The 16,098-nt window shown below is 31.6% G+C and overlaps 2 protein-coding genes across 2 annotated transcripts; one reads left to right on the top strand and one right to left on the bottom strand.

The window, feature by feature from the left end:
• The first annotated feature begins 3,735 nt into the window (after positions 1-3,735).
• LOC100788930 (4-hydroxy-tetrahydrodipicolinate synthase, chloroplastic) lies at positions 3,736-7,549 on the top strand. Its single transcript, XM_003534557.5, has 3 exons — positions 3,736-4,153; positions 5,847-5,927; positions 6,454-7,549. Exons 1-3 carry the CDS (start codon positions 4,071-4,073, stop codon positions 7,379-7,381), a joined length of 1,092 nt encoding a protein of 363 aa, XP_003534605.1. The 5' UTR covers positions 3,736-4,070; the 3' UTR covers positions 7,382-7,549.
• An 808-nt stretch (positions 7,550-8,357) lies between these two features.
• On the bottom strand, positions 8,358-9,903 carry ZPR1A (protein LITTLE ZIPPER 2-like). Its single transcript, XM_003534556.5, has 2 exons — positions 9,114-9,903; positions 8,358-8,989 (listed from the first exon to the last, which is right to left on the bottom strand). Exons 1-2 carry the CDS (start codon positions 9,221-9,223, stop codon positions 8,764-8,766), a joined length of 336 nt encoding a protein of 111 aa, XP_003534604.1. The 5' UTR covers positions 9,224-9,903; the 3' UTR covers positions 8,358-8,763.
• Between the last annotated feature and the right edge of the window lie 6,195 nt (positions 9,904-16,098).

Here is a 16,098-nt window from a genome sequence, read left to right as displayed (position 1 = left end):
TATTTATAGAGATTTTATCTACAAAATAACACATAACTATCAATCCACACCTTATTTAACTTAATAGGTTCACCTAGTGGTTAAGAACTTTGTGCTACATTGTGAAAATAATTTATTTAATAGAAAATTTTATGTTTAATTCAATTCTTGTTATGTGTGAAAATAAAAATTCTTTAAATCAACGATAGTTACTATAAATAATATTAATTTATGACACAATAGATTAGGATATCAAGGCAGTAAAAAAAAACTCCCTAGTTATTTGAGGCTTCAGGCTTGTATTTAGCAGCAAAGTAATTAAAAGCAAGAAACAAGACAGGGTTAGTACTTAGTACCACCCAACCACAGGAGAAAAATTGAGTTTGAAGTTAACTATTTAAGTTAAATAAATTATGATTTTCTAGCCTTACACCTCTTCATGGATCAGGGTATGGAAACTGGAAATGTAGCTAAATATGTTAAGTGTCAACTATCAAGTAATTGAACCGTTCACGTGTTTTTAGAAGCATGCATTCTTCATACATGTACTTGTATCAAATCTTAGGTTGAGTCTAACAAGAAGTAATGAAACATGTAGTACTCCGTAGAGGAACCTCTATAAGTGTAATATTTCAAAATTTCCAATCATTCTAAAAAAAGAATAGCTTTCACCATACTCTTGAAAAATTTAATAAAAAAAATTCTCAGTGTTTAATAGATTCTGAACATTCTATTTTATTTTATCCTTTAGTAGTTGAATTTAATTAATAGGGATATTACATCACTTACCTACTAATTAATTCCAAATTTAGCTTTGATTTATCTTTGAAAATTTAGGAAAATTATGTCTTAACTAAATTTAAGTGCTGAAAAATCTTACACGCACTATTATTTAAGATTTTAAGCCCGTTAACCTATCAGACATCCTCACAATTTTCATTTCATTCTCTCGTTAAGCAAACATGAAAAGAAATTTCTTTGTTCTCTTTACACTCCCCAAGGGCAAACTCACACTACACACACCTTATTTATTTTCTCCTTTTTCGACAAGACACCAACACCCACTATCTTTCTCTTTTCTCTTCAAACTCACTAACATCCTTAGTGTTTTGATCTTGGGATCGCATAACTCGAAGAAAGGAAAAGAAAATCAAGCCAAAACCCTACTCCAAACTAACCTAATTAAGGTGAGGGAGAAAGGTAATATTACTTATAATTTACGGATGATAGAGTGAATTAAATTTACTCACTTTTTCCGTTTGAGCTATCTAAAACCTTATTCTAGTTTTGTAAAAAAACTTATTTCTAATTTAATTTTTGTGTGGAGACTTTAGGTTTTTGTCCCTCAACTAATTACCCTTGTGTTCTACTTTTGCTACTATTTTCTCTTTGTTTGGTGTTATTTAGAGCTTTAATAGGTTAAAAAAACTAACTAATTTCCCTAAACCCTTCTTTTCTACATTATGTGCATGTTGGTTTCGATGGCTTGATCTTCAAGTTTCGTAGTTATTTGAGTGATTGATGATGTTGATTGATAGAGATACAGTTGCATACAAGGATCCATGAGATTAAAGCAGATACATGACCCTTCGATTGAATTATATGGACTATATATGTGAGTCCAATTTTTGCATGTGATTCATCTCATATGCAACTTTTGCATCTTATATCATGTAAAAATACAACCATAACCTAATAAAGAATCATATAAACAACTCACAGGGACCTCAAGTATAGTCTTAAACTTTTACACACTTAACTTTTTTCTGAAAAATATTGCTAACTTAAACGCTTTGAAATCCTTCAAATACATTAGCAAAAATCAACACGTATAAACTAAAAAAAAATTACTCGAATATTCTATCCTTAAACAAAAAAATTTACTCCAATATTCTATCCATTAAGTGTGTTATGAACTCCCCTTTAAATTATCATGATACACGTTAAATATTCGTAGCAAACAGGCAAACACAAACACTTCGTTAGAGGATAGTTTATTTATTTATTTATGAATTTTGAGTCCCGTTTATGAGTCTAGCTGGCTATACTGTTTTTAAACCTGGTGCCCCTAATAAATTGGGCTTTTTAAAGTATATTTTATACTTTTTGGGTCTCTGAGTCCATAATCTCATTTTTTCGCTAACTTCACCCTTAGAGGGTTATGAGCCTACTTGGCTATTCTGTGTGCGTTTATATACAAAGAAATTGTATGTATGCATTGTCATTTGTTAAAAAATATTTATTATTATTATTATTATTGAGACGTAATGATGAGTAATTTTTTTAAAAAAAAATTCAAGATTTCTTTAGAGGGTTTAAAATTTAAGATAAAAATCGTTTTTATCTATTATTGGCCAATGATTTTTTACTAATATATATTATTATATGAACTATTATTAAAACAAGGAGTTATTACTAAATAAATTTTAGAATTGATGTGGGATCGTTAGCCAATGTCAGTTGCACATGCCAACTTCTTAGCATCCAGCATGCCAATGGAATAATAGAGCTTTAAAAAAAGTTGAACCGATAATTCCACGCGGTTCACGTTTTAATTTTTATAATGCTATAAATAAATAAGTTTGTTGGAATTGGAAATGCTTACTTAAGATTGGGTTTAATTTTTAATTTTTCGAATGATATATCTCTTTACATTTTTAATATTTTATAACATTTTAATTATAAAAGGAGGAAGGGTAACAACCTACTTTTTGATAATCTATTGTCAATACATTTTTATTTACTTTTATATTATAAGTTATGTAATATACAATTTGGAGACTGAGATTTTTTTTTATTCTTCCAATTAATTATTTACAGTATTCTTTCTCTCTTAACCCTATCTCTTGTTTTTTTTTTTTTTGGAAAGCCTAATCCTATTATCTTTTGTGAATGCGCATTTCACAACTAGCTTTTTTGCCCCCCTCTCAATCACTTTAATTTATTCTTATTTTATTCCAATCACTAAATTAAATTTTAATATTAAAAGAATCAATAAATTTATTCCACAGTTTAAGTTATTCATCATAAATCTAAAATATACTATATATTGAAATATATCCTATAAAACTATATATTCAAATATATTCTTATTATGAATTTTAATTCTATTATAATTTTATGTATTTAAAAATATTTATTTCTTTATTAAGAATATAAAAATAAACATTACGTTATACAATATATGAATATATTGATTTAACTACTAGTTAATTAAATTTTAAGCATGTCTTATGAATTAAAAATAAATTAGTAAAACTCATCAAATAGACAAATACTAAAACTTCTCTTTTAAAATAAAATAATTTAAATATGTATATATAAGTGCAAGTTATAGAAATAGTTCTTATCATTAACACGTCAACATTAACAATTATTAAAGATTTTTTTTGTATTATTAGAATAAAACTTTACACTTTAAACTAATGAGAAAATCATGTAAATATTTTTTAAAATAAGAATCATAAAAATAAACGAATTTTCCATAAATAAAATTTTGTGTTTAGTTTTTCTTTAGAGGAAATTTTTGTTTGGTTAAACATGTGAAACCTCAAGTTGTATATATACAATCACAATTAACTTTTTTATAAAAATCACAATTAAATTAGAAAACGGTTAGTAATTCACTTTGAAACACATTTATTTTAATATACATTTTATTATTATTAATCTATTAAAATTTAGGATAAAATTATAAAATGATTTTTTTTTCAACTACCGTAACTAAAATATTATTTGACTTCTAAATGGAATCCGATCCGAAATATTCAGGTAAACTTGATCCTTCGTCACAAAGAAAATATATCCTGATCCCAAACTACACTCATTAACCCATCAGGTATTATAAAAGAAATTTATTAAACATGAAATGGAATTGATAGAATTTGATGAGTTTTAATTAATAATAAGAAAAAAAGTGTTTAAAAGGTGAATGTGATTTATGAAAAAAAAAAGTGATTTAGAATTAAAATAAAATAGTGAGGGAATTGATTGATACTATACTAGTGAGAAAAGAAAGGGAAGTCCTCCGCGCCGCCACTCCTCCCATCTCTCTGCTCTAAACGACACCGTTTTAGTCTTCTCCTCAAGTCATGGCCACACTCAAGAGCCTCTGCTTCAGAGGAACTGCCTTTCCCGTTTGCCCCTCCAATGTCACCAACAATAGAAACTCCAGGTTCATTTTCATCGTCATCTATTATTATTATTATTATTTGTGTCTTTATGTAAATTGGAAATCCGACTTCAGCGGTTTATTGATGTGTTGATTTCTGAAATCTGAGTAATAGCTGGGTGTGTTATTTGTCCGTTATAGATTGTGTTTATTAGTTCTTATTTTGATTTGTGTGAGTTATTGCTGAATCTGCATGTCATGGGAATAATAAAGAAGGGTTTTCTATGTATGTGACCATTGTTGGTTACTGCATTACAGTTCAGTGGTTTAGGTGTTAACTATGGATTTCTAGGTTTGTTTCATTTTTGGATAAGCTTTCTCTAAAGTGAAAAAGCTTCTAAGGGGCATGCAGGAGTTAGGGCCTAGGGGATATTCTCATTTTGGATTGAACTTGAATTTGAATCAACAATTAATCCACCCTTTGCACTTTAGAGATCGTAGTAGATTCGATTAGGTTGTGGCGTTTTGTGCTCCATAGCATTCATGCAACATGCACTGCACTCCCTACTGTTTCAACTCAAACCACCAACATGCAGTGTTGTTTCCAGCCAAGGTTGGCATACCACTTGTCTGTTTTGCACATACTTTGTTGAGTTTGTTCTATTGACCACACATCCTCTACTTCTTTTAGTTCTCACGGTAGTCTTCAGAAAAAAGTCCATGCCCTTCATCATCTCCCTTTGTTCTGTTACTCACTTGGCTCTTTTTTCTCTTTCTCTGTGTGTGTCTTAAATCCGCATTCTGTTCTACCGCACCCTATTATTCTATCTTTATGTTCAGTTCTCATTGTCCTTTCCTTTTATTTTTTTTACCTTCACTTGTCACCCTTGAAGCAGTTGTTGTTGACTTGTTTGTTTAGTTGTAGTTGTTAAGAGAGAAAACATATGATGGATTATGTTTGTCAATTTCACAGCGGAAAATATTATTTATATATTAAGACTTAAGCGTCGTACATAGAAGGATTTACAATTACCATAATTACATAATAATACACAACATGAAATCAGCACACGATTACCCTATTTATCTGTCACTTGTATACTATGTTTTGTTTTTGAGCATTTATACATGTGTAATATAAATTATTTAGTTTGTGTAATATGTCTTCAGAATAGTGATCGTGTCTGTTATTTGCTATAGCATTTTCAGGGCTAGCCTCACATTGATAACCATGTTTTAGAGGGTTTCTTACTGTTGAGGACCCCTCCCCCCCCCCCCCCCCCCAAAAAAAAAAAAAAAACATATTTCCTTTGTTTAGATTGTTGTGTTTTTTAAAATAATAGCCTTTCAATGTAGCTATATGTGCAAATGATTAATTATGAGGAGCTGAATGAAATTTAGAGACATAAGATGGTAAACAAACGGGAGTCCCTTATTCTCCTCTTTAATGTATGGATGTATTAAAAGTTTTGTCCCTTGCAATTTCTTTGTTTGGCATAATGCAAGGTAGTAAAATGATCAACTAGAGTGAAAAGGATGCTTTATACTCTTTAATTTATGGGTGACTGCTTTATACTCTTTAATTTTTAGTCAAGTTTAATGCTTATTCTTTTCAAATTGGTATTTATTCTATTTGGCTTTTTAGTTGCATTATATGGTTTTATCAGTGTCATATATATATATTGCGCTGCAGAAAAATGCCACTCTTTCCAAATTTTGGTATGTTGATGTTAAAATATTTGCCTTTATTATTCAGGAGCTCATATTGGAGGCCTGCACAAGCAGCCGTGAAGCCCAATTTCCATCTCCCAATGCGCAGTTTTGAGTTAAAAAATAGGTTGGTTTGAAATTTACTGTTCTAAATCCATTCATTTTTCTACTAAATGTATTTATTTATTTATTCTTTTTTCATTTCTGAGAAAATGTTTTATATATTATGTGTACTTATAAATAATTTGGACAGTGTGTGTATTGTCCAAATTAGGTGGGAACTTTAGGATGCATGCTCTGGGTAGGATTTCTGGAAGAGATACAGAAAATGATCTTTTCTGATTTGTGAGGCATCTAGAGCTTTAAGCCATGTTCTCTCACTAATTTACACTTTGAACTCAATTAGCATTTTGTCTCCCATTTATCATTCGCTTTGAGATTTGGTTTGGATATATACAAGGCATCTTGGATCCTGACAACTGTTTGTGTTCATGTGTGTATGTATATATTAAAATAGTGCAGTTGTATTAGTACATATTTATGGAGTTTAATAAAAAAATTGTTCATGTGTTTCAGCTTCATTACTGCTTATTTGTGCTGCTGGTTTTGTTTACAAATCCGTATTAATCAAGCTATGTGTATTGTGTTTACAGGACTTCTCCAGAGGACATAAAGGCTCTGAGATTGATAACTGCCATTAAAACTCCATACCTACCTGATGGTCGATTTGATCTTGAAGCATATGATGACTTGGTGAATATGCAGATTGGACAAGGGGCCGAAGGTATTATTGTTGGTGGGACAACTGGTGAAGGCCAATTAATGAGCTGGGAAGAGCACATAATGCTTATTGCTCACACAGTCAACTGTTTTGGTGGGAAAATTAAGGTTATTGGAAATACTGGAAGCAACTCCACCAGGGAAGCAATTCATGCCACCGAGCAAGGTTTTGCTGTTGGAATGCATGCTGCCCTTCACATAAACCCTTACTATGGCAAAACCTCCTTGGATGGTATGCTTGCTCACTTTCAAAGTGTGCTTTCCATGGGTCCCACAATAATCTACAATGTGCCTGCACGGACTGGTCAAGACATTCCCCCGCATGTAATTCAAACCTTAGCTGAAAGTGCTAACCTGGCTGGTGTCAAGGAGTGTGTGGGAAATGACCGGATCAAGCAGTATACAGATGATGGAATTGTTGTGTGGAGTGGGAATGATGATCAATGCCATGATGCTAGATGGGGTTATGGGGCTACTGGTGTGATATCTGTTGTAAGCAACCTGGTTCCTGGTTTAATGCGAGAACTCATGTTTGGCGGCGTAAACCCTACACTAAATTCTAAGCTTTTGCCTCTGATTGACTGGCTTTTCCACATGCCAAACCCCATTGGTTTGAACACTGCTCTTGCTCAACTTGGAGTTGTCAGACCCGTTTTTAGGCTACCGTTTGTACCTCTCCCTGTGGACAAAAGGATAGAGTTTGCCAATTTGGTGAAGGAAATTGGTCGAGAGCATTTTGTTGGAAATAAAGATGTTGAGGTTCTTGATGACGATGACTTTTTCTTGGTTAGTCGTTATTAAGTTACCATGTAGGTTCGTTGTATCCTTTCTTGGGGTTTGCCAAATTTAAAATCCAGATGAGAGTCTATTGTAGTGAACTAGTTAATGATCATCTAGTTTCTTTTTACTGGCTACTTTGTAGTTGCAAACTGGTTCAAATTTATTCTGGATTTTTTTCTTTTGGTACTATGATATTGGTGGGGAGTATCAATCAATTTTATTAATGACTAATTTTCACTTGAGAATCTGATTGGTTACTTTTAGTGGGATCTTTAGTGAAACCTTATTTAAAGGGACTGAATCTGAGATCACTCGGACCATTGACTTGTTGATCTTTTGAATTTTAAGTACACTTTGCTTATTTACAGTTTGGCCTAGTTTTTAGAAGATATGTATCATATCCTGGTAAACACACTTGGAGATGTGACTTTTGCTTTTCCAAGAATCCCCTTATAAATTAAGTGGAGAATTAGTCAGATTGTTTAAAATATAAAAAAAAACAATTTTAAAATAAGCACTTATTATAAAAGTATTTTTTTAATAAACAAATAAAATTTGTTTCTTAAAATAAATAAATAAAATTAATTTTTTAAGCAGAAACCTCTTAGATAAACACATTAAGAAAATATGAAGTTGTTTATTTTGTTGAAATACGTATTTTTTTTTCAACAAATGAGGTTAAACAAATTGACCTAATAATTTTTTGCTTTCCTTCTCCTTATTTTTCTGTGTTGGATGGTGTAACTTTTTCTTATTAAGTCAAGAATTTTGCCAATTATACATTTCATTTGGTCCAATAATCTGTAATTAACGACCACCAGAAATATACTCTAGGAATAACAGTTATGTAAGGTATTGGATCACGCACGAATCTCTTCTCGACTCTTGATAGTTGATAACAAACGAACCATTTTGACATCTGCTGTCATTGTGATTGCATCAAGTCAGATAATGGAAACTTATCTATCTGTACACTACTCTTTATATAACAACGTTATTACAAACGAATTCATTAGATTAACCAAATACACTTAACAAGTAAAAGCTAGGACACTATTAAGTATTCTCTAGACACCATCAGGAAAACTAACAAGAAATGATAAATTTAAACTCTTAAACAAGTTGCACAATTCTATATTCCATGTAATGCTTACAATTGGCATATTACCTATTTATCTTTATTTTACCACTCTAAACTTATTGCTAGAAAATTAATTAATTTAACCTCCAACTAAGATGCAACCCCCCCCCCCCCCCCCCCCCCCGAAAAAAATAAAAGAAGCAAAGTCAACAAACAAGATATAGGGCTAACATATCAGAAAAGGATCATTAGCACAGACCCTTTAATTTCTCCTACCCTTGGCCACACTAATAAACTGTATATATATTAATTAGCTAAATTGCTAGTTATTGTTGGTATTGTTGTTTTGTTCTGAAAGCTTCTTTTGGAGCTGAGACAAGAGTGCCTGATTCTCTTTGTGCAGAAGCATGGCTTGTTTCCTCAACTTCTCATTCTCCTCTATGATGGTTTGGTTCTCCATGTACAGTTTCAAGTTCTTCATCTGAATCTCTGATTTCACCACAACAATCCTTTTCCTTTGTCTTGCTTCTTTCAAGTGTGCCCTCCTTCTGCATCATCATCATTCAACAAGCCAATGTTTACAACACACACAGAACACAACCACACAAGCTGTGAGAAATAGCACAAAAGACTATGGTAGCTAGAAATCTACAAGACTATATAGAACAGTACCTGTTGAGCATGCCCAACCGAAGGTGCCTGTGGTTGTGGTGGTGTCTTTTAGATGGCCATGGACGAGGAAGAACCAAATAAAGGGTCTGTTTTGAAGAGATAGAGCACATGCTGTTTCCCTTCTAATACCAAGTCTCTTGAGAGAACAAAAGTTACAAGCTTGAGAGATAAGGTTCACTTACAAAAACTGAATAACAAATTAAGCAAAAAAATGGGATGTTGAGGTGTAACAAATAGGCTACAAGGGGTTTTTATAGGTGAGAAGAAACTTGGTAGGAAACTACTAGGGTGAAAGAAAAGTGTTATAATATAGCTGTGATTTTCTGTTTGTATGAGAGAGAGAGAGAGAGAGAGAGAGTGTTTTATAGCAATGATGGCACAAGGACTCATGATTACAAAGGGCAGCAATAGATGAGGGGAAAGCAGAAGGGGATGAAGAAAAAATGGTTCTCTTCTTTCTATGCCTTTTTGATTGCTTTGATTCAGAGTCTAACTTGGGTGGTGGGTAACATTTGAGAAATTGAGAAGGATGGGGGGAGCACATAGAAAAAAGTACCGTACCCAATAGTATTCTATAAGTTTAGTTACACTTTTTGGAATAATTTAGAAGTTTCCCTTTCAGTTTGTATATGTAAGACTGTTTAGGGTCCTCTCACTCACTCTTTGCCACCATGGGATCCTCAAAGCAGAAAAATAATAATACTAATCATAAAAGTCACGTGGGTTGTGATCAAATTAGTTGTGCTAATTATGGTAAAATAGAAAATAAATGTGACATCACATTCAAAATGGGTAATGCATTTACTCCAGGTTCATTTAAAATGGGCCAATGTATGGTTGCTTGTAGTTTCCGCAGTTATTGTTGCTGCTTACCACTGTGGTTGCCCACTTCCTTCAGGTAGTCCCATGTAGCACAAGTGCCACAGTCTCAGATTGTAAAGCTAACCGCCAAGGGCTTTTCTCAAAGAAAAACTTAGATTTTGTTGTTCCACAATAAAAAAAAATTCCAAAGCTTGAAGGTTAAAAAAGATTCACTTTATCTTATGAACTGATTCTTTTTAGAGACGACATTTATATTTGATAAAATTTTCTTTCCGAATATTTAATTTAGTTGTATATTGAGAATTTTAATTCAAGACAATTGACCTTTATCTCATTTTATCTATACACTGCGTGATATATGAATTGATGATACTAAGAGAGGAGAATCAAAATTATATATTTTGTCAGCAAATTTGCGGGTTTGAGGGAAAAAAAGGTTGGATTAGATGTAGGAGATGATGAACAACATCCAAATATGTAGTCCAAGGTAGATGAGGATTTATGAGTTTATTAATTAACTACATAATGAATATATGGTATTGATATGGTCATGCATAATAATATGCCAACAACCAATCGTTTGTACTAAGAAATGTTAGGTAAAAGATCCCCAACATAGCGCATAATTTGATATTAGGATCTATGGGAAGAGCAACAAGCTAGCATCCTAAGAACCTTTTATCCTTAAAAGCATAAATTTTGGGATAGATAAATAATTTATATTATTCATACATACTTTTTTACAACACTTTTTAGTTTTTATCTTTTTATGCAGTTCGTTTTTTCTTGTCTCATTCTTTGTTCCACAAAAAATGATACAAATGTGTAGTGTAAATACAATTTCTCGTTTAAGATTGCAATGACTTAATTAGGTTTTTGCAGCCTGTGCTTCACATAATCTAAGCTTGTTGTGATAATTTTAAGTTATTAACATAGAATTAACAATCTGTCATAGAAGAAAGAACAGAGAATGAACGAAGCTACAGATGAAGCTCTGGAGCCAATAGTGAACAAATTAATTAAGAGCAGTACGATTCTGACTGGTAAAAGCCATTGCTAAAAAATGCAGTAGAAAATTTATTGTAACATGTCTAGATGTCTCTTTAAGCCATAAATAATGGGACCGTTTTAATTTAAGTTGTAAACCATACTCTCTCCCTCAACTTTGTATCCCAATAATGATAAATCCATATATATACTTCTTCAAAGAGATCACACGACTGAGAAATGCATATTGGTATCTACTTAAAGTAATTATTTTATTTTTCAATTTAATTATCAGCCTTAGTCTTGACCTTATAAATCTTTTACATCCAAAGGTATGTAATAAGGAGACTAATTAATAGTCCAGGCAGTAATTGTTAGATTCCATAATAGAATAGCTTCTTCCATATCCTTTTAGCATTTAGGATATTTGACAACATGAAGATAAGTAGGCTCATAACTCATAAGTAACATGCACTGTAATACAAAATTTCTACAAGAAAGGGGATAGCCTAGCCTAAGATAAGACTAAGACAATTGATCACTAACTTTACACATTGTCTTAATTAAGTAAATGAACTATAAAGTCCAATATTAAATATAACATCATTGAGCATCTTAGCATTCCCTTAAGAATATCACCTTTTAAAATTAATATTGTCAGAGAAATTTTATACACACATATATTATTAAGAACTTTTCAATTATATATAACTGGTATATTTTTAAAAACTTTAAGAGGAAAAAGTCATTTACTTATTAAAGAAATGAGTGCAACTTGATTTTTTTTACTGGGTATTAAGAGAAAGACAAATTCTTCCAAGAGAAAAAATTTAAATTAAAAGCTTGCTAAAGGTGAAACTTGTACGATAAAGCAATTAATTCCTTTTGTCATTTATCCATGATAATACAAATGTAGCCTAGTATCTTTCAATTTTAGGTTTCTACTTTATAGTATTATGTGAAAGATTATATTTATATATACTTATATGCAATTAGGTCAACCCTACTCCATTAGTACCAACAGGCAGTATTGGGGAAAAAGCACTACCTTTGGGAATTAACATCACAAAAACTGATTAAAAAAAAATTCCTTGTCTTATTTGAATCAGGACTAGCAAGAAACGATTAAGATAATAAACATTCATCTGATCATTTTGTATTTAGTGATTTGTGTCAGTAAACAAATTGGCCTCTCTAGATAATCAAGCACAAGTTTGTCTACCTTTGGTTAGAGCTAATTAATTTTTTTCACATTCAATCTTGGACTATTGCAAATTTATATCTGTTTCCGATTTTCCTACCATAGTGAGTAAATTTATTAGGTCATATCTAAGAACCTCCATTGTTTTTATGCTCATCCTTTGAAAATCATTTCTTTTCTTACTTCCTATACATTTCGACCGAAAGAGATTACAAGATTTTTTCAAAATCTACAAGTTGGCCTGAACCTCTCACAGTAGAAGTTGACGGATCATTTCTTTACCATCGATTTGTCAACACTACATTTTATTTTATTTTGCTTTTTATTTAAACGAACCTTGACTATTTTGATTATTTTTTCTCTTCATTAAATTAAATTATATTAAAACATGACATTAAAGTGAGATCAATTGTTGGAGATTTAATGAAAAACTATTTTTGGTGTAAGGGAATCACACACCCACACACATGTGATATAACAAATATCATATTTTAAATTTTTTAATTCTTCAATAAGCTCTTTTGAAACACTTATTAACAGACCCTTGTTTATATAAACAACATATGGTCAAAAGTTGTTATTTGTTTCATATAAAATCGGTAAGACTGGTCTTATGTACGTTAAGAAAGGTTTTGTTTCAAAAGTAGACCGAACCTTTCTAATCCTCTTTTTTCTCTTTCACATTATGGATTTGTCTTAACGTGTTAGGATTCTATTAAACAATGAAATTACATAACATTGTCATTATGCTTAATCTTTTACTCTCTTTCTCCGAAAACATAATCCACAACGTCTTATTATTTTATCCTCTAGATAGCTTATTAGAGACGCAATCAATATTAATTAATTGGTTTTGGAGAAACTAAATGCGACCAATTACATATCCGGGTCAAAACACCAATTAGATACAGCTTCATTACAGGACATCAATTATTTTTTTATTATTATACTAATTTAAAGAATTGGGTACGTGTTACTTTAGAGGCAGCAATCCAAGTCCAACTTCAAAAGAAGAGTCACATGGGGTGTCACGTGAAAGTCACGTGGAATTTGGAAGAAGCCAATGGAAAAAGAGTGGAGTATTGGGAGAGGTTCTATAGAGGTAATGAGGATATGGAGAGGGTAAGTAGTCAATGTGGTTAGGTCCTTTATTTTGTCCCTTTTCTTCATGTAATTGAGTACCAAAGCCATGCTCATTTATTTGGAAAATGAACCCCATTTTGGCTTCATCTTCTTCCCTATCATCATGACCACCTTGCCCCCTTCTCACATTCATTGGATGATTTTTGTTTATATATATATATCATGATGGTATATAGTGGAAGCTAGAATCTTGTCCAACTTCGGCTGAGCCATTTCACATGTTCCCCTTAACTTGTTGGCGGCAAAAATTACTTAGGTATGGTTCACAAGAAATATGTGACATATGGGAAAATTTATATATATTACATTGGAAGTGCTACACTACACATGATCATAGATAGTAGTTAACCAAGATGGTAAAATGAATTGATTGTTTTATACATTATGCGCTGTGCACAAATATTCCCCTCCTAGATTTAGGATGAAATGCATCAATGAGACACATAGGTGGAGCTAATGTGGAGATGGTGTAGCTAGGAAAGCGAAGTGTCATACTATAGGGCAAAGCGTGTGGGGTTATTTTGATCTTGAAGGGGAGTCATTTTCATTTAGTAAAGAAGCTAGAAAGGAAAAGGCAAAGGGAGGGGAGAAAAGCAATTTGCAAACATGGCTTTATATTTGGGTGGTGATTTGTATCTATTTTCATGATAGCGTAAATTTATGAAAATACTTTTACACGTTTGATCTTTACCAAAGATAGATTTCAAAGATGGGTTCTTCTTAAGCCCCTCATCATACCCTTTTGAACAAGGAAGGTTGAGCTATTTGACGAGGACAAGGACCACAAGCCTTCACTCATTTCTTGTATTACTACCACCAAAATACTTGCACTACGTGGAGGATGTAGTCAACTGTGATATCAAAATCCCTACCCATTTTCAAGATGCATCTTATAGCCTTTTTTCTAATAGTTTATTGGAGTACAATCTATATATATATATATATATTATTTAGTTTTAGAGGAGATTCTTAATTTTGGGTGCATGCATGTGACATGTGCGGCATTTAAGATTAGTGGGTGATATATATTGAAGGGAGGTAATAATCTTTTTTCCCCCTCTAATTAATAGGACAACAACTTATCTTTAATTTAAATCTTTTACTCACACATCTAATATTGTAAAACCAGAAAAACTAAAAAGAAAAGAAGAGTAAAGGAAGAAACGTTACTTAATTAATTGATTGCTATCCCTACCTATATATTTACTTATTCGCTCGATCACCAAAGACATTTTTTCATATCAATTTTACTAAATGAGTTTCTTAAATTCGCTTAAATATAACCATATAAATCATCTTGAAAAAGAATAGAAATCTTATAATCCCATTTGTTTTTTTTAGTAAAAAAGTGGTTTTAAAAAATAATACTTAAATATATATTATGACTAAAACTCAAGTTTAATTTGATTAAATTTAATATGTGTATTTCTGTGTCATATCTCTTTAGTTTCTCCTGCCTCAAACCCACTAGAATCGGCCTAGTAATGGGAGATTTGAATAGTATGTATAATATTTTACTAATGGGAGGTTAGAATAGTCTACAAAAGGTTTTAAGTTCAATCTTCCTATAACCATTGTAATATATAAAAAAAAAGCTTCTTTTTTTACCTCCGATTGAATTTATGATTTTCAATTTCAATATTTCACCATACGTTATGATTTTGATCAGTTTAATAAAGTCCCCTCGTTTTAAGGTGTAAATTTGACATACATAATATTTTCATATAAATTAAAACAAAGAATAAACCATTTTTTTTAGCTTGTAGAAAAAACCTACCAGGATGATAAAATTAAAGAGTAACTAAGTTTGAGACTAAAGATCAGTCTCTTAATCAATTTAAAGAATCGAAGTTCTTAAAAATATTTGAAAGTCCTACCAGGAATCCATAATTTTTTTTTATCTAAATTAAATTATTGAAACCTGAATATTACCCTTGCTTCTTCACGGGGAAAAAAACAGTACTCACAATTTTCAATTAGCCAAAAGTGTCCCTTATTTAAGTATCAAATTAATTAAACTCCTTTTTGCCTTTGATCAAATAATATTGCATGGGGATGAAATGCATAAAAAAAACAACAAGGCAATATAATATTATGGATAATTATAAGTTGAAGTGAGAGGAGAGGAGCTGTAGTTTCACATGCACTATTTATGTATTGACACTGTTTGCTCATTCATCTCTCACCATCAACTATGTGGTCCACCTCAACATCACAATTTCCCTTACATTCAAATTAGAAATCTATGATCTTACTCTCTGCCACTCAATTATCCACTGTCATTGATTGCCTTCAAAATTGGTACACATCCTCATCATCATCATCACTTAGCCTCGTCTTCTATTACCATCATCATCATGACATTTTTAAACTTGTACAATTATAGCTCTATGAATTCATTTGCCCCCAGATTGTTACAGAACCTGGATCACTCTCATGCAGTACAGTTGTAGTAGCTGCCATCACCTTACAATGTATTGTATTTGCATATCTCTTCATTTATTATAGAATATATTGTGACAATTTTGAAGTACTATATATAGAGAATCTTAATAGATATTATCTACTTCTCTCAGACACATTAATTTGTTTAACAAAAGTTGAATGGTCAGAAAATCTGAGTGTCACATGCTTAATAACACTTAGTGGATGTAGTTGTTTTAGCTTTGTTAACACCCTAATATGACGCTGGCAAAAAAAAAACAGCCTAATATGATATCTTCACCTTCACAGTAGAATTTTTTCTTTGCTACTATTTTTTTTCCACTCGAAATATTCTTTTGCAAGAACGTGATGTCGATGATACTCAACTATTTGGAACATCCAATCAAT

This window comes from Glycine max, chromosome 9, assembly GCF_000004515.6.
Source record: "Glycine max cultivar Williams 82 chromosome 9, Glycine_max_v4.0, whole genome shotgun sequence".
Classification (NCBI taxonomy): domain Eukaryota; kingdom Viridiplantae; phylum Streptophyta; class Magnoliopsida; order Fabales; family Fabaceae; genus Glycine; species Glycine max.
This window is presented reverse-complemented; position numbering and strand designations above follow the sequence as displayed.

Bases quoted from the DNA above. Each gene is read 5' to 3' on its own strand.
- LOC100788930 (XM_003534557.5), top strand. From the start codon at position 4,071: ATGGCCACACTCAAGAGCCTCTGCTTCAGAGGAACTGCCTTTCCCGTT. The intron at 4,154-5,846 runs GTTCATTTTCAT...TTTATTATTCAG, and splicing joins ACCAACAATAGAAACTCCAG to GAGCTCATATTGGAGGCCTG. The intron at 5,928-6,453 runs GTTGGTTTGAAA...TTGTGTTTACAG, and splicing joins AGTTTTGAGTTAAAAAATAG to GACTTCTCCAGAGGACATAA.
- ZPR1A (XM_003534556.5), bottom strand. From the start codon at position 9,223: ATGTGCTCTATCTCTTCAAAACAGACCCTTTATTTGGTTCTTCCTCGT. The intron at 8,990-9,113 runs GTACTGTTCTAT...ATGATGATGCAG, and splicing joins CGGTTGGGCATGCTCAACAG to AAGGAGGGCACACTTGAAAG.